At 39.6% G+C, this 18,513-nt stretch overlaps 1 protein-coding gene across 1 annotated transcript in view; it reads right to left on the minus strand.

The window, feature by feature from the left end:
- Positions 1-5,265: 5,265 nt before the first annotated feature.
- LOC138161003 (protein FAM240B-like) overlaps positions 5,266-18,513 on the minus strand; it is a 17,749-nt gene continuing 4,501 nt past the window's right edge. The window contains exon 2 of the mRNA XM_069087761.1: positions 5,266-6,237. Coding sequence (XP_068943862.1) covers positions 6,147-6,237 — 91 coding nt within the window. The 3' untranslated portion in view covers positions 5,266-6,146. The remainder of the gene's footprint in view (positions 6,238-18,513) is intronic.

An 18,513-nucleotide genomic window follows, 5' to 3' on the forward strand; every position in this document is an offset into this window, starting at 1 on the left:
GCCCTCCCCCCTTAAGAGTCATTTTGCTTCTTAACTCAGATTCATATCCTTAGACCAAAAATATTCAAAGTATAGCAGATAGTTATAATTCTAGCCCAATAAGCCCCTTTAAGACTTTTGAATGAAAAAGCTACCAGCCTTGGGGTCCTCCTGGCGCCTATCTGTCCCTCTCTCACAGCTAGTATGCTGGGCATATAGAAATGGGCTTTCGTTCTCCTTTCCATAGAGGCAGATCAGCCCTCAGATCATATTTATCTGTAGAAATGATAAGCTCTGTGTGTGTGTATGTGTGGTATTTAAACAGCCAACTCAATAATCTTACATTTGGCCATATATCACATATGCAATCTTGGGCAAGTCTTATAAATTCCCAAGAACCAAGCTTCCTGGTATCTGACATAAGAGAATCAGAGTAAGTGCTCTTCAAAATTCCTCACGGTACTATCAGTAACTTTTGAGATCTGTTTACTTTGCAATAAACCAGAGATGAGGGAGCTCTTAATAAATTTTTGATTTGGGAACTCAAGATTTAATTGAGTTTATTACTAGGAGGTATTCAGATTGAAAAAAGAAAAACCATATTGTGCCACAGAAAGAATACTGGCTTGAAAGACAGAGGAACTGGGCTTTCACTCTGGCTCTGGTACTTATTACTCGTGGGACTTTGGGCAAGCCATCTCACCTTTTTGAGCCTCAGTTTCCTTATCTGTAAAATCATGAGTTAGATAAAATGTCTCCCGAGGTTCTTCCCACCTATTGATCCTAAAAATATGCAATGATTTGTGAAGGATAGATAGGTTTCTAAGGCAGACTTCTGAAGTGTTTTGACATTAGTTCCAGTAGGTCATAAAAACTGTTAAACTGTGGACTGTCTCCCTGCTGGGGTTGGCAGCCCTTATCTATGTAAAGCGAAGGCCATTTAACATATTTTAAGTAAAATGAAATATGTGTCATTTGTCATGGCTGTGCAGTATGTACTTTTGGCAAATAGACCCTGATGGGTTTTAACTCTGGGGAATGTTTGCTTTATAGGAGCTGTAAAAATGGTTATTTTCCTATTTCATTTTTTTCAAGCAGTTCTTAGCCATGCATGTTTAATGCAAGAAGGCTGTCACCCATCTAGTTATAGCTGCCTGAGAAAGGCAAAAGAGTTATAAAAGCATAGCCGTTATAGAGCATAAATAAACAGCCCTTATTGCTTAATTACAAAAATATAGCCTCTAATCAAATATGGGCTGTGACCCAATACAAATAATCCCATTGTAAGCAAGAACAGCCGTCAATGGTTGTTGGAGAATCAAATGACTAAGTGTTTCTTTTAAGAGGTTTCCAATTTTTTTAAGTGCTTAAAAGTATCAAAGCAAATCTTACGAGCATCTTGTAGAATGAGGAGTAGGTCATACGTTTGCTAAAAACTTTGACATTATTCAGCATGAATGGAAAAGAATTGAAAGTAATTTTTGAAATGTTCATTAATAAACAGGAGTGGAAATGGCCTGTTCTATAAAGCTAGAGGGATCACATGCTTGATGGAGCATTTGGTTTTCATTAATAAGTACAATAACAGTTTTAAACATGACTCTTGCTTTCTTTCAGGATTTTTATTAATTGAAATGGACTTACTTTAATTAATTTTTGAACTTACTATTGATAAACACAAATGTTTTCATATACAAAGAGCAGAAGTCTTAGCCTTTGGAATAGGTGATATCCCTAGGTCTTTCCAAGCTATAATTATTGTCTTCTTCCAATACTGAGTCTCAGGAAAAATAATCAGCTTCTAGGTATCTTTGTAAATTGAGGCTAGGGAAATCATAGATACTAAGATTTCATTGAATACCAGTTGGCATCATGGATTAATGGTCCCCCACTCACCCTCCCACTTTGGAATACTGCTACTTTAGTAGTAAGTCTCAAAGAGAATTGAGGTCACTGAGAAACTAAAACCAAGTTGAAAATGGTTGAGCATATATTGGGATATCTTTAGGTGTTTCCCTTCCCCTTCAATTATCCAAGTAATTCAGGCAAAACCAAAGTGTTCTGCCTGAATTATTCAGGTAATTGGACTTATTGAGCTGCGATTAGAAGAAGAAAAATCAACAAAGAAAAACTTTGATCCTGCTATTTTTGATGATTGAAGGAACTAAGAACAGTAGAGTAGTAGTTTGAGAAAAAAATAGCTCTAGATACATGTACTCAAAAAAGGAGGGGGTAATAGTGGAGCTTGTTCAGTGAGCAATTTTAGGAGTCTCCCAATTAACTGGATGAAATCACAATGTGTCCATCTTGGTCTGAAATACAAGTCCCATAGACGGAGACACAATGGTGGCACCTTATTGAGAGAATACAAGGATGTTCTGGGAATGGTTCGCAGTGATCAGGGCTTCCTCTTAGGGAATTAATTGGTGATGGAGGCAGGGTATGTGGAGACTTGTCAGAAGTCAGCCTTCCCCTATTGCCCAGGAAAATAAGATCAGCACACTTTTTGCTTTTTTTCCTCTCTTGGACTTCCAGAGCAGTGCCCATCAGATCTGGAGAGAAGAGATCTCTACCTTCCTTCCCAAAGGAACAGAAAAAAGAAAAGCTGACCAAAGGACAGATGCTTGTTCAGTGGCCAGAGGTTCTCAAACTTCTTCTGCCTCTCTGTTTCTTTTATTTCTTTTATGCTTATCATTATTCTGCTTTGGATCCATGTCAGTAGACCCAAGTCCATGGCTAGAAATTCTTCATGCATGGCCTAAGAAGTCTGGAAGTCTCCACCACAAAGTTTAGCTTCCTAACAAAAAAATCAAACTGTCCTCAAGATTTAATTGATCCAGAAGAAGACTTAAACCACTGAAGAAGTTTACTGATTGCCTAAGGCAGCTAGGTGGTGCAGCAGATGGAATCAAATCTAGCATGAGTTCAAATCTAGCCTCAGGCACTATTACCAGCGTGTGACTCTGGGCAAGTCACTTGCTTGCTTTACTTCACTTCCTCATCTCCAAAATGAGCTGGAGAAGGAATTGGCAAACCATTCCAGTGTCTTGGCCAAGAAAACCACAAATGGCTTCACAGAGAATCGGACGTGACTGAACAATAACAAAGGTATAAAAAGCCTGTAGCAGGACTGATGGAGTTCCTCAGGCATGTGAGGCTTTCCACGGATGTTCAAGTCAACATACCCCTGTAACTAGGCAAGCCAGCCTGTCAAATGTGATAGAGGGGGGAGCTATGAAGCCATGCAGAATATGCTTTCCATGCTATTGTTAAGCAAATTTTCTTTTTTCATTCAAATGCATATGACATATATGAGCAACTTATTATTTCTTTCCAATCCTGAGCCTGAACTTTTGGATGGTTCCGAGTCAAACCTGGCCCAGAGTAACTAATCCCCAATTTGGGAATTCCAAAGAACATGAGAGTTCCTGAGTTCAATCATTTGGGAACCAAGCTCCTGGAGTAAGTATATTGTCTCAACCTGGTACTTCAAGTATATCAATTAAAAATCTGAAATTTAAGGGCTGAAATTTTGCCATGGGGGTAGGGGAAAGGGTTCTAGAAATCTGGACTTTGTCAGTCTTACTATTGTTGCAAATCACTCAGTCAGTACAGGTCCAATGTGAAGGGAAATAATTTGATCAGCAGTCTCTCAAATTATGTTTACCTTCTGAGAGAAGTCTAATGAGTATAGTGGGTTGTTTGACTATTTTAAGGTTCTGTGTTTGTCTGTGGATTCCTGTGAATTTTTTCTTTGCATCTTATTCATTTTCTGTAGTGGGTGAAATTAAGACTGAGTCAAATCTGATAACCATAGTCAAAACTGTGTAATTCACTGTGTGAGAGTTGGTAGCCCTACTACACACATTTGGAGAGGTCTAGACACAAATTACAACTGAGTTTTACACTGGAGATTTCCCCAGAGTAAAATTTCAATATGGCAGCAATGAGCCAAAGGGAAAATCAATCCCTTGGGAATCACACTAAATACCTATCAGCCCAGAGTCCTAGAGGCACCCAGAGCCATAATTTACAAGCAACAAAACCTTTTCCAAAGTATAGACAGATTGTAGACTACTTATTCTAACAGTGATTCAGAAGTGATTTTTTTTTTTTAGAAAAAGGGAGCTTAAATCCTTCTTCTTGTCTCTTTAACCAAGACTCTATGTAGAACTGGTAGATTAGAATCTGGTGAAGGACACAATGCCAGGGGTTCTCTTTGGCACATTCTCTCAAGCCACCCACATTCCTCAATGACTTAGCAGTTGGTACACACACACACACACGCACACACACAAAGCAACTGAACATGTGTCAGATAACCATAGTCCCTAAAGTTTCTTTTTTCCCCTTCTTTCTACTGTTGTTCATACTTGACAGGGGGAAAGAGGAAAAAAGTCTTTGCTCCTGAATCTTGTAATCTTTTGCAGTGTTTGAGAATCTTGCATCTCCATCTCAGGGCTCTGAAAGTTTCTAGTGGATGTATTGAAATGTGGATCTTACAGCAATTCAGGTATCCTCAGGGAGTGATGCATCTTTAGACCTATGCATATTCTCCAATTTATTTTCTTGGACTTTTGGTTTGAGAGGGATTGAGTAGTTAGGCCTAGGAATGTTACTATGAAATTTGTTCACAACCCAGTGCTTAAAGACATCTAAACTCTCTTTCAAAAGCACAGATGGTATTAGCCTAAGATATTTTGCTAGATTTTGTTAGTTCTGTAGCTAGGCGTGGTAGCTTATAGCCTTGCTTGTGCACTGTAAGACACTACAACACTCTATAAGACGGATTTTGTAAGGGAAGACTTTCTCTGTACTGTACCATAGTGGATGGGCTCAGAGGACAGCAGATGAACCCCATTAGATGGTAGCAGAGAGTAGCTCGGTGACCGCCAGGAACAACAGAAATAATCAGAGGAGCCAACGGGATGATTAAGGGAAGGGCAGTTCCCAACAGAGACAACAAATCGTCCTGTGGAAACGTGAAACTCAGCAATGAGTAGCAGATGATGACATCAGTGTGATGACATCACCAGATGACTTTGGGAACTCTAGCATCACAGGCATGCCCTTTTTAGCCAAAACTTCTGTGGCTGCAGGAGCACCAGTCACAAGACTTCCTAGTGTATTTGCGGTCCACAAATGTGCCCTGATCACATTGGTTCTTTGTGTGTATTCTCCATATATGTTCCGTGAAGCCCAAGTATATGTGGTGCATGTGATCTTTTTTTATCACTTCATTTATTATTATTTTCGATTAAATATTTTTTTTTTTGGAGGGAAGAAGGCAAGACAATTGGGGTTGTGACTAGTTAAGTATCAAGTGTCTGAGTTTGGATTTGAACTCAGGTCCTCCTGACTTCAGGGCTAGTGCTCTATTCATTGTGCCACCTAGCTGTCCCCAAATTTTTTAAACCCTAATATGGCCTCAGTTTGGCAGGTAAAAATATATGTATGGGGAAGGGGATCTTTTGAACCATATGTTTGAGTGGGTGCTGACTCACAGTGACTCAAAACTGGCTTAGCTTTCCAGGGGCACATTATGAAGGAATGCCCCCGACCACTTTATATGTTTTTGTAGAAGCAGAGCCAAAAACCAGAAAGAGGAAAGAAAATTAGATCGATTCACTTCCCAGCTACATTTTTAATGAATTTGTAATAGTTTGTGCAGTAGGAACCTTCCTGTAGTCACCAAACAAAGGAAAGAAAGGAGGAAGTTTGAAAGAAAGAAAGATAATCTCAAGAATCTAATTTCCAGGAGAAATGGCAAAACAGAATTATCATTTATTGTTAGGGATGTTGCTATAATGTACCTAGGTGTTCTTGAAATGTAAAGGATTTTGATTTTAAAATGAGGGGATAATTATATGGAAATAAATTCTGGTGCCTAGATGTTTGAAACTTTTATAGGGTGCTAATCCAGAGCGCTGCCTCCATTAGTTAAGTCTGGAGCTCTCTGATAGATTTGAGGTTATGTACACACAGAATATTGGGCTGGTTAATAGCTTCCATTAACACTAGAAGATGTTTCACATTCTAATCCCCTCACAAATGGGAAAACAAATACAACTTGTTCCGTTTAGTAAATCAGAGTAATTCAGGCATTTGCACTAGATTCCCCAAGAAAAGCATCTTCAGTTCCTTATTCTCTCAAATGTAGAAAGCTCTCATTTGGCACTGCTGGGCTTTTCATTCTCATCAGGATTGTCCAGCATCTTTAACCTTTTTTCCAACATCTGCTTCCATTCATCTCTGAGCCTAAGAAGAGGAAACAAACCATATAATAGTCAGTACATTTATCTTGATGTCTCGGGGTCTACAAGGATCTTCTTGAACTACCCATGGTTTTATCATCAGGGCCATATACTGACTTAGACACCACAGTATAAATAATTTGGGTTGCTTTCTTGTTAATGTGCTTTTAAACCATCATGATCTTAAGTGGACAAAGAACTGAACGAATTAAGAGGGAAGAATGATGATCAGGAAAAATATTGTTGGAAAAATGTCATTTTAGGAGCTCTCTCCAGAGAAAGTTAAATAAAAGCTGTTTTTATCCAAATTCAGGGTGGTAAAATAAAACTAAAGTCTGCTCATTTTTAAAGGGCAGGCAAGCAATGGATGAGAGTTTTCACTTCTTAAAAGGCTTTTGTCAAACACTCTTATCTAACAATTCAGAAACTGTTAGAATCCTGTCTGTGCAGTCATCCTTAGCAATATCATTAGTATCTGACATCCAGTGACCTTCTAAATGTATGGAATTTAAGTGGACGGGGAGATGAAGGGTTGGGAAAATGATTCCTCACTATCTCCATTCTGTAATTTGGTTCCTGAGAAAAGAAAAGTTCCCAATGGGTCAGATTGCGGAGGTGGCTTTCTATTATAAAGAAAGCATGACCGCCTTAATTCAAAACTGAATTGGCCTTTGGAGACAGAAAGGAGGCCACTTCTGCTGACCTTCAGATCTTGTCAAACTTGGAATGGAGAACAGAAGATATCACCCCTAGCACTCACATGGGAGTAGCCAGCAAGAAGAAATACATGAAAAAGTGAGCTGATATTTTTGCCAAATTTTCTTACTCTGCTACTTCTTGATAGTCTCCACTAAACACCTCTCTCCCTTGTTTCACCTTTTTGATTAAACTTGTGTATCATTATTTAGAAGGAACCTCAGAGGTTACCTACCACCTTCCTCAATTCAAGTTGAACACAAATCTTTTTTATACAATTCTGAAAAAAAATCATGTAAATACTAAATAAAGAAATCGAATGGGGGGAGAAACCCACTGTCTTCTGAAAAAGCCCATTCCACTTTTGGATGGTTCTTTTTTTTCTTTTGCCTTTTGGAGGGCAACTGGGGTTAAGTAACTTGCCCAAGGTGACACGGCTAGTTTTTTTTTGTGTGGGTGTTAAGTGTCTTAGGCCGGAACCAACCTCGGGTCCTCCTGACTCTGGGGCCGGGGCTTTACTCACTGTGCCACCAGCCGCCCCTGGATGGTTCTCATCATTAGGAGGTTTTTAGTTACATTGAGCTAAATCTGCTTCTTTCCGACTTTTATCCATTTCTTCTGATTTGCCTTCCAAGGGCAGTCAGAACAAGTTATATCCATCTTCAATATCACAGTCCTTCAGGTACTTTGGAAGACTTGTAGAACATACTCCATAACTCCATTCTGTCTGAGGATAAACATCCTTCCTCACCTACTCTGCTTTTTTAAAAAAAAATGTAACTGACAGCTTTTTTTTGCTTTAATTTCATTTCTGAATAAGCCTTTTGCTCCATTTAGCAAGCTTTGCCATGTTATGGTTGGGTCAAAGGGTATGTACAATTTGGCAATTAAGAACACTGAAAAAAAAATGAAAAGAAATGGAGCTAAGCTAACAAACACGTTAGCTGAGACTGGTAGCACATACCATACCCTATACCCAAGACCCCCATGTAAAGCCAAGCATGAGCAGCTTTCCAGAGTACTGCTGCTGTGAACTGCTTTCTAGATTCTGATAATATAGTTAATTCTCTATTTATGCAATAACAAATCAGAGCAAAACATTCACAGAAAATCAAGGTACAGCATTCACAATGTTACAACTTATCACAGAAAATCAAAATACAGAATTCACCATGTCACAACTTATCACTAAAATGGCCGCATAGTTTTCACCAAAGTGGTCACATAGTTTTCAACAAAGTACAATCATTTAGTCAATCACAAAATCCTTAATTCAATAACCAAAGTACAAAAGTCAAAGTTATCCACCCCTAGGTCACAGTAAATCATAATCTTCTCAGTCAGTACACAGTATCCAAGTAAAGTCTTATTTCAGCTTGACTCAAGGCTGGCTGTCAGCTTCCATGGTTCCTCTTCCATGGTCCCAGCTCCAAAGGTCACCTGGGTTCAAAAGCAGGCAGCTCCCAGTTCCTTGTTCAGCTCCTTGTCCAGTTCTTCATCCAGTTCCCATTCCATACTGAAGCTCACAGTGTCCAGTCCACCTCAAGTCCTTCACAGTTCCTGTTTCTAAGAAGACAAAGCTTAACAGAGCCACAATAATATTCATACACACTGCCAGCACCATCATCAATTCACAATCAACTCAGACCCACCAACAATGTCTGAGAACTCAACATAAGTCATCAACATAGAAATCAACACAGACCCACAAACAAGGTCCATGAAGTCAGCACAAATCATCAGTAAAGTCCCAGGACCTCCAGAACCCTCCTCCAGGACTTCTATAAACAGACAACAAGAAAATCCTCTTTCAGGACTTCGAGTAAGGTCCCAGGGCTTCTGTAGAAAGTTTCACAAAGAAACATCAATACAGACAGAGCAGACACACATAGAGTGGCTGGGATACCACAAGTTTTCTCCTTCTTGACTCTCCCACCACAAGAATTCTCTTCTCAGTTCTGCTGTCTCTAGCCTGGGCCTCTCCTTATGTATAGTCATTAGCTCCTCCCCTTCCTGTTGCAGAAGTTCATGAATTCTAGGGTTCACAAGTTGTGGGGTTCACATGTTCTGTTCCTTAACAGACTTGATAAAAGGCTCAAAAGAAACTTGAACTGAAACAAGGTGTTAATTCAATAGCTGTGAACTACTTCTGTGCTTGCCATTATACCCCAACTCTACAAAGATGGGGCAATGTTTTTTTATATCTTCTCCAGGGACAATTTTAATCATTATAGTTAAAGAGCTTTCAGTTTCTTTTTTGGTGGCTGTTCTTTCTCTCTACATTTGCTGTAGACATTGGATATTGTAGACATTGGAATACAATGTATTCCTGGTTCTGTTTACTTCATGCTGCACTAATTCAAATAAGTCTTTTCATGCTTCTTTAACTTTTCTATAGTGACCATTTTTATGATACATTAATATTATATTTCATTCATTTACCAAAAATTTGTTTGGGTATTCCTCAACTGATGCTACCTAGTGTTTTTTTTTTTAAATGAAGAAAGGTCTAGCTTTGCTTCCTTCCATATCCCCACTCCCCCATTAGGAAAAAAAAAAGTCCTTATAACTGAAGCAAAACCATTCTCCCACTGATCATGTCAAAAAAAATGTGTCTCATTATATACCCCAAATTCCTCACCTCTCTATCAGTATGTGGAGAGCATGCATTATCACTAGTCTTCTGGAATTGTGGTTGGTCATTGTGCTGATGAGAGTTCTTAAGCCTTTCAAAATTGTTCATCTCTACAATGTTGTTATTATATAAAATCTTCTCCTGGTGCTACTCACTTCACTCTACATCAATTCAAATAAATCTTTTGAGTTTCCTCTGAAATTTTTGCTTTCATGACTTCTTACAGCACAATAGTATTACAATACATTCATATGTGACACTGTTCAACTATTCATCCAATTATTGAGCACATGGTTCTTTGCCACCACAAAAAGAGCTGCTATAAATATTTTTGTACATAAGGGTCCTTTTCCTTTTATCTTTTTGAGGTATAGATATATCAGTGGTGTTGCTGGGTCAAAAGGTATAAAATATAGTTTAGAACACTTTGGGGCATAGTTCCAAATCATTTCCCAATTCATAGCTCTACGTACAATGCATTCATGTGCCTGTTTTCTTGCAGAACCTCCAATATCTGTCATTTTCCTTTTTTTTGGCCAACCCCCACCAAGCTGATATGAGGTAGAGGGGCTTTAATTTGCATTTCTCTAATTATTAGTGCTTTGGACTATTTAAATGTGTAGCTTCCTTCAAGCCTCTTCTCTTTGGCTGCTCCTTTCTTGATGCTGCTGGTTGTTAGTACTTCCCCAAACTCCATTCTGAAATTAATTAATATTTTTACATTTACTTATTTGTGCCACTTGATACTGGCCCAGTATGATATAAACTCCCCGAGGAAGAGATTGTTTTCTTTCTTTCCCTTGTATCCTCACCTAGCACAGTGCCTTACACATGGGAGCTCTTTACTCAATGATTCTTGACCTAATTTCAATAGAAGCAATCATTTTATGAAATTCTATGAAGATCTCTCACCATTCTGTTCACTCTCTCCTGGACATGCTTAAGTTTCTGAATGTTCTTCCTGAAATATAGTGCCTCGTAATGGTCATTGTACTACTGAACGTAGCTGTCTGTTTGACGGAAGCAGAGAAAACCAGAAGAATAGATCTGCAGCGCCGATGCAATATTTACAGCAACCCTGATCACGATAAAGACTATGACTATAAAAATTCTCACATGGTGCTCGATTGCAAAATGTACCAAAGTGTCCAAATAGAGGACAGAAGCAAAGCACTTGTTTAGAGACCAGAAAACCGAATCCCAGGACCAGTAAGCCGATTCCGTCACAGCAGCAAAGGAGCTACTAAACATAACAACACAGAGAGCCACATCACCCTTTAGGCTTTCCACAAATCAACAGAAGATCAATATTTACTCACAAACTGCTATCTCCTTGCCTGAGCTCCTCTCCCTCCCACCATCTCTCTAGCTCTGACTCCCAGCTTCCCGTGGCTCTGCTCTACCCTTCAGCAACCACCACCCCCCTCCTCCACAGGCTACATGTGAATATATTCAGCCTATTAGGGGGCAGAGTTTACTTTCAAAGTAGGGAAGGTTTTCAAATCCCCCCTAGGCTTATTAAGGTACAGGGAAGACCTTCAGATCCCCCCCTAGGCTTATTAAGGGGCAGGGAAGACCTTCAGATTCCCCCTAGGCTTATTAAGGGGCAGGGAAGACCTTCAGATTCCCTCTAGGCTTATTAAGGGACAGGAAAGACCTTCAGATTCCCCCTGAGCTTATTAAGGGGCAGGGAAGACCTTCAGATTCCCATTCCCATTATAAGATCCTATGCCTTTCTTCATGCAACTGAAGTACAAGCACTAACAATTTTTGCCTGCTATGTTCTACTGTTGACTCATATCGATGGCATAATTCATCAAAATCCTTGATCTTTTTCACACAAATGTCTTTGGATTATGACCAATTTATAACATTTTCCTATTGACCTAGCTTCCTCCTGTGAACTTTCACTTAACATGCTTTTAGGGAATACATTTATCATGTAGCTGTGATTACGTGTGAATTGCATACATAGGTGCTTAACAAATTAGGCTGATTTATAAATGTGTAGCACAGAAGTATGCATTGATTAAGCTCTTACTATGAGTCTGGTACTTTACAAATATTATCTTATCTGAAAATCAAAATAATCCATGGAGGTAGGTGCTATTATTATCCCCATTTCACAGCTGAGGAAACTGAGAAGTGAAGTGACTTGACCAGGGTTATGAGGTCACATTTGAAATCAGTTTGTCTTAACTCCAGGCACACTGCTCTATCAAATGAGCATCATGCTGCTTTATCAATGTAGAACTGGATATGGCTGCCAGAGAGCACTGTTGTAAATATAATTATTTATTGAGCTTCACTTAACTATGCTATTCTCTGTTTTTAATCAATATTATTTGTAAAAGGAATTACATTTCTTTCTATATTTAATTTTAAATTTTCCATTTTGAAAACTGGTCACTAATATAGATACACATCTCACTAGTTTGAATCTACTCCAGGTGTGTGACCAACACCCCTTTTCTATCTATGATCTTAAAGTATGTGGATAAGGGTCTCTTTCGCTTTTTCTTTTGTTCAAATGGTTCTGCCTCTTCGTGTTTTTTTCATATTCACCAGTTATTCTGATTCTCTGCCATAGTGGCTGGAATGCAAGGCAAAAGTCTGTTCTCTCCCTTATCTTCCAGGATTGTCAAGTGCCTCCTCTGGGTTTATCAAAGCTAATGTGCATCACCCAGTGCTTGCGCTGGGGGGAAATGATTTGTGTTTCAGGTAAGTGACTTAGATAATCAAAGTAGAATCCAGGACTTAAAAACTTCCCAACTGAAAGCTGAGTCAGGGGTAGTGAATAAAGTAAAAACAAAGAAAGAAAGAAAGAAACACACGTGTAAACATACATATAGATAGACAGCTGGCTAAACGGACAAGCAAACAAATAAATGGCTAGCTAGATAAATAAGTGGGTAATAATTAAATAAATGACTGAATAAATTATCAAAGAGATAAACAAATGAGTGAATAAACAAATAAAAGAGATTTGACAGCTACCTGAGAGAGACTTTTGTGTGGACTAGGTGTACCTGAGGACTTGGCCTATAAAAGAGGTGAAAAGATATGGTTTATCTCCAGGAATGTTGGCCTAAAGTAATCTCACACACACACACACACACACACACACACACACACACACACACAAATGCTGACACTTTCTTAGATGAAAAAGGAACCATAGCAGATGATAGCTGCAGCAGTGGCAAAAGCAGCCTTTCAGAGAAAAATTTGTAATAGCAGATGTTATCTCCAGGTTATAGCAGCTGTAGTTTAGGAGAGAACTGCAGAGGAAGCAGAGTGGAACATCACTGAGGTGCAGAAAAGGGCCCCTTGGGTGGCCATCACACCAGCCTTTATAAGTCTCAGTTTTTGCTTTATTTACTCCTTTCTCTCCCCTTCAACTCGAAGTTATACAGTCCTCTTTCCTTCTTAAACTGAGGCAAGTAGATTATTTTGCACTCCCAGTTTGAGCCTAGGTAATGCAAATTACAAATGGGTTCCGAATAAGTCTCAAGGAAGTACAGTTATTTCTTCCACATAGAGACTTTCCCCATTTTGGTTTCTCTATTTCGTGGGTCAGCATAAGAAATTAAATGGAAATTGGGGGGGGGGATTTGTGGAAGCTTCAGACAACACACAAAGGCCAGCAGATGACACCAAAAAAGTTTAGAAACCCAGAAATGCATGAAATATACACACAAACATATAACTGTATAATCTCAATATATTTTTTCTTTTAATACCATAATACTTCAGACTTCTTTTATGGTATGAAGGGAAGGCCAAAAAATTTTACACAGATTTTCCAGATTACAAGGGTAGGGCACCGTGTCCCTAATTCATGCTACATGAAAGAGATAGCTGTAAAGTCAGTTCTACAATGCAGAACTGAACAATAAAAGCACAGGGCTTATGGGGAAAATGGGATTGGGGCACAACCCTCAAAAGCTTTATTAGTGACATATAGCAATGTCAAAGCAATCGGGGTTAAGTAACTTGCTCAAGGTTACAGGGCCAGTTATTTCTGGGTGTGGTGCTGAGTGTCTGAGCCCGGATTCGATCCCCAGGTCATCCCGACACTGGAGCCGGTGATCTTACTTGCTGAGCCACCTGGCTGCCCCTATTATTAGTGACATATTAAGAAAAAATGAGAACCCAATAACAAATAACAGTATAGTTTATATATGTTCAATGGTTAATAAAACAGATAGCTAGATGATAGATACTATAATAAATAGTGGGTCAGTCTGTGTTCTTAAGTTTCCACTTTTGTCTGTAATTTAGAGATAAACAGTATATATTCATCAAATACTCCAGACTCCTCCAATTCCCTATTAATCTGGTTTGTGATTATTCAGACTGCCTGCTGCCACCTGCTGGGTCTCTCCCTTCATTTTAATGCTTCCATCAGGCTTTGAAGTCCTTTGAACTGGTAGGTACACTACTTCATGTGTACTTTCCTGAATCCTACTTTGATCATGAAAGCCAAAATAATGCAAGGAATGGCCACACAGTGAAGATACCCCGGAATTTCAGTGAATCCTTCCAAGTTCAAAGGGCATTTTTGTTGTGTTTTTTTGATGAAGACTGTCCTGACAGATTAGTGGAGGCAACAAGTTTGCTTTTTCTTGCTTTGGCTTTGATATGGAAAAGCACTGGATTTAGTATTTTCCTTTTTTTTTTTTTTAACTTTATTGCCACCCTCTCCCAAGTACTATCTTTTGTCCTCCAGACCAGGAGTGGGGAACCTGTGACCTCAAGGCCACACGCAGCCTTCTAGGTCCTTGGGCACAGCCTTTTGACTGAGTCCAAGTTTTATAGAAGAAATCCTTTTATTAAGGGGATTTGTTCTGTGAAGTTTGGATCCAGTCAAAGGGCCACACTTGAGGACCTAGAGAGCCACATGTGGCCTCGAGGCCACAGGTTCCCCACCCCTGGGTGTATCACCAATCTCAGATATGCAGATGATACCACTATGAGGGCAGAAGGTGAACAGGAATTAAGAAGCCTCTTGCTAAAGCTAAAAGAAGAGGGTACAAAAGTTAGCTTGAAAGTTAATATAAGGGGGTAGATAGGTGGCACAGTGAATAGAGCACTGGCCCTGGAGTCAGGAACACCTAAGTTCAAATCTGACCTCAGACCCTTAACACTTACTAGCCGTGTGACCTTGGACAAGTCACTTAACCCCAACTGCCTTGCCTCCCCCCCTCCAAAAAGCAAAAAAAAAAGTCAATACTAAAAAACAAAACAAAACAAAAAACTAAGTTCTTGGCAACTGTTCCCATCACTTTCTGGCAAATAGAGGGAGAAGACATGGAAGCACTGTCAGATTTTATATTCTTGGGCACAAAGATCACTGCAAATGGCAACTGCAGGCGTGAAATGAAAAGATGCTTGCTCCTTAGATGGAAAGCTATGGCAAATCTAGACAGCTTGCATAAAAGCAGAGACATCACCTTGCCAGCAAAGGGCCATATAGTCAAACCCATGGTTTTCCCACATGCCTGTGAGAGCTGGACTACAAAGAAAGTCAAGTGACAATACCTTTGAATTGTGGTGCTGGAGAAGGTTTTTGAGACAGAAAGGAGATCAAATCAGTCCGTATTAAGGAAATTAATTCACTGGAAGGTCAAATACCGAAGCTGAAACTTAAATACTTTGGCCACATAATGAGATGAGACGCGTTGGAAAACACCTGATTTTGGGCAAAAACGAAGGCCAAAGGACAAGGGGATGAGATGGCTATATAGAGTCATGGAAACAACGAACATGAACTTGGGCAGACTTCAAGAGGTAGTGGAGGACAGAAGGGCCTGGCATGCTGTGGGACATGGAGAGCCCTAACTGAACAACAAAAATCTAGCATTCCTAGTTTAAAAAGATAGACAAACCATGGCTTGAATCCCTCATTTCTTGCTGAGTTTTGATCTCATATCCTTACCTGACTTTGCTTAAATGGCAAATATGGAAAATATTCTGTATCTGCAATCAGAGGAATTGAGTTTTCTAAGCCTCAGTTTCCTTGTTGGTAAAAAGAAAGGGTTTGGAACAAATGACAGATGACTTCCGGCTCTAACTCTATTTTTCTATGTGTGCTATTAATTTGCACTTGTTTAATAATTTGCTTTAGGCCTGGACCAGTTTTGTTCAGACAATGGGCCAGCAGGCTTGTGCTAATTAGTATTTTTGTGATCAAACAGTTATTTTTTATCGGCCTGGCAGAATTCTCACTGGCTCTGCCTTTCCGTAAGAGGGTGGTGGTAATGATGCACCTGACAGCTGTGAGTCTCAGTAGCCTGTAGAATGCGGGACTGCTAAACGGGAGTTTAGACTTTGCTTAATTTCATTTAGACAATGAGCCAGTAGATGTGTGCTAATTAGTGGCTCTGTGATAAAAGTCCTGTTTTCACTTTGTTTTGATTCTCCTTAGCTTTTGATGGAATATATTGCTGTGTTAGCCCAGGCTGAGGGGGAGTGACAGATGCAGAACTGGTCATTGTGTTCTGTTATCAGCAAGGCACAGAGTAACTGGAAGTTACTAGGAAAACACTAAGATTTTTCTTAGCATCCTGGTGGGAAGGGCCCTCAACAGACTCTTTTAACCCTTTGTTACCTGGCTAAGGAGAAATGTAGTGATTGCTGAGTGTCTCTTTGGCCACAGTCATAAAGGTCAGAGAGAAGCCCAATTATCCCTACCACATCGCCGGGGTCAGGGGCACGGCGCCCCTGCAATCTGGAAAATCATGTAAACGCTTTTGGCCCTCCTGCATAATGGAGAAAAACTCTGAACTTCTTTCCTTCTTCTTTTATGGGATGTTTACAGTACTTTACTATAAAATTTGGGTTAAGTATTTGGTCATAGACTCTATGTCATCCATGGATTCTGCAAAATTCCCATTTAATTTCTTATGCCGACCTGCAATAGATCAAAACCATGAAGGGGAGTCATGATGTGGAAGGCATAACTGTAGAAGGAGACATTGCTTAACAGTGGGTAGGCAGATTTTTCTTTTCCTTGTGCAGTGTTGTTAAACCAGAAATGAATCCCTGTGACCTGTATATTGGCTTAGAAAACTACAAATTAGGGGTGGCTAAGTGGTGCAATGAATAGAGCACCGGCCCTGGAGTCAGGAGGACCTGAGTTCAAATCCAGCCTCAGACACTTAACACAAAAACACACCATGTGACTTTGGGCAAGTCACTTAACCCCAATTGTCCTACCTTCTCCCTTCTAAAAAGCAAAAGAAAAAAGAAAAATACAAATTAACATTAATGTATGTTGTATTGAATTTTTATTTATTTTGTTAAACATTTCCCAATTACATTTTTTTTAAATTTAAAAATTTTTGCCTTTTGGAGGGCAATTGGGGTTAAGTTGCCCAAGGTTACATGGCTGGTTTTTTTTTTGTGTGGGTGCTAAGTGTCTGAGGTCAGAACCGAACTCGGATCCTCCTGACTCCAGGGCCAGCACTTTACTCATTGCACCACCTAGCCGCCCCTCCCAATTACATTTTAATTTGATTCAGCCTGAATCAGGGAGTTTTGTTGAGCTGCTTGTTGACGATAAGGGGTAAGTTATAGGATACATTCATTTGGAAATCAAAGGTGAAATATAAAAGTAGTATGTATATGGCAGGGGGGTAGTTATCAAGAAATACAGGGGCCCACTGGCTTATGAAAGTCTTCAGAATATAAGACCATCATAGAAGACAACAAACAAAAGGACATATTTGAATGGGATTTTTTTTTTTTGTAGCAAATATTTAGCTCAAAGGAAATATTAGCTTGGTTTCCAAGCCAAACCAAGCACCTTTTTCAGTGTTTGTAATTGACTGACAAAGATTGGAAAGTGTGTTTTAATTTGTGCAGTACAATACTATAATGGTAATGGTAATTTGAAGATCTTCACTGCCCCTTAATAAGCCTAAGGGAATTTGAAGACCTTCTCTGCTTTGAAGATAAAGCCTGCCCCCTAATAGACTGAATGTAATCACATGGAGCCTGTGGTAGGAGGAGTTTGCTGAAGGTTGGAGCAGAACCCACAGAAAGCTGGGAGTCAGAGCAGCTAGACATGGCTGGGAGGAAATGATGCTTCCAAGGGAGACAGGCTTGTGAGTAAATATTGGTCTTGTGCTGGTTTGTGGGAAGGCTAAAGGATGGTGTGGCTCTGCTACACTGTGGTGCTTTAGCTTCTCTGTTGCTGTGATGGACTGGGTTTCCTGGTGTTGGGATTTGGTTTTCTGGTGTCTGAATAAATGTTTTGCTTCTGTCTTCTATATGGAGAGTCTGTTATATTTCGTGATTGAACACTATGCAGGTGTATTCATAGTGACTGCTGGTGCTGTGAATATTGAATTGGTGCTACAGATACTAACATTAACTGTTGTATTTGTCCATAGTTTTGTTGCCTCTCCATGTTGACATTATTTCTATTGTTGTCTTCATTGTCCATTTGTTCTTTTGACTTTGCTTTTTTACTCTTTATCACTTTATATGTCTCCCCTTGTTTCTTTTATGGTTCTCAGAACCTAATTTACTAAAGCATCTTATTTTCAGCAACATTGGTGCAAGATGGTAAGTATAATATATTTGTATGACACAACACACAGCGTCTAGCACATAGTGGGTGCTCAATAAATGCTTATTCGCACAGAGATGTTTGCACGGCCTTTCCCTGAGCTCTCTGAGAGCTCCTGGAGTGTTTGCCTTCTTTTACATCCTCAGCACTTTGTCATGCACCTAGCACATAATGAATGCTTTCTACTTGTTGACTGGTTGGTCAGTTGGTTGCTTAATCACTATATGATGACTCGACAGTTCTCTGGGTGGAAGGTCATTTTTCCTTCTAATATTTGGAACAGAATATTGGTGCTTTTTTCTACTCTGGAAGGAAGGAAGGAAAGAAGGAAGGAAGGAAGGAAGGAAGGAAGGAAGGAAGGAAGGAAGGAA

Source organism: Petaurus breviceps, unplaced genomic scaffold (assembly GCF_028583685.1).
Source record: "Petaurus breviceps papuanus isolate PSGF00001 unplaced genomic scaffold, PetGlider_PUasm1.0 183, whole genome shotgun sequence".
NCBI lineage: Eukaryota > Metazoa > Chordata > Mammalia > Diprotodontia > Petauridae > Petaurus > Petaurus breviceps.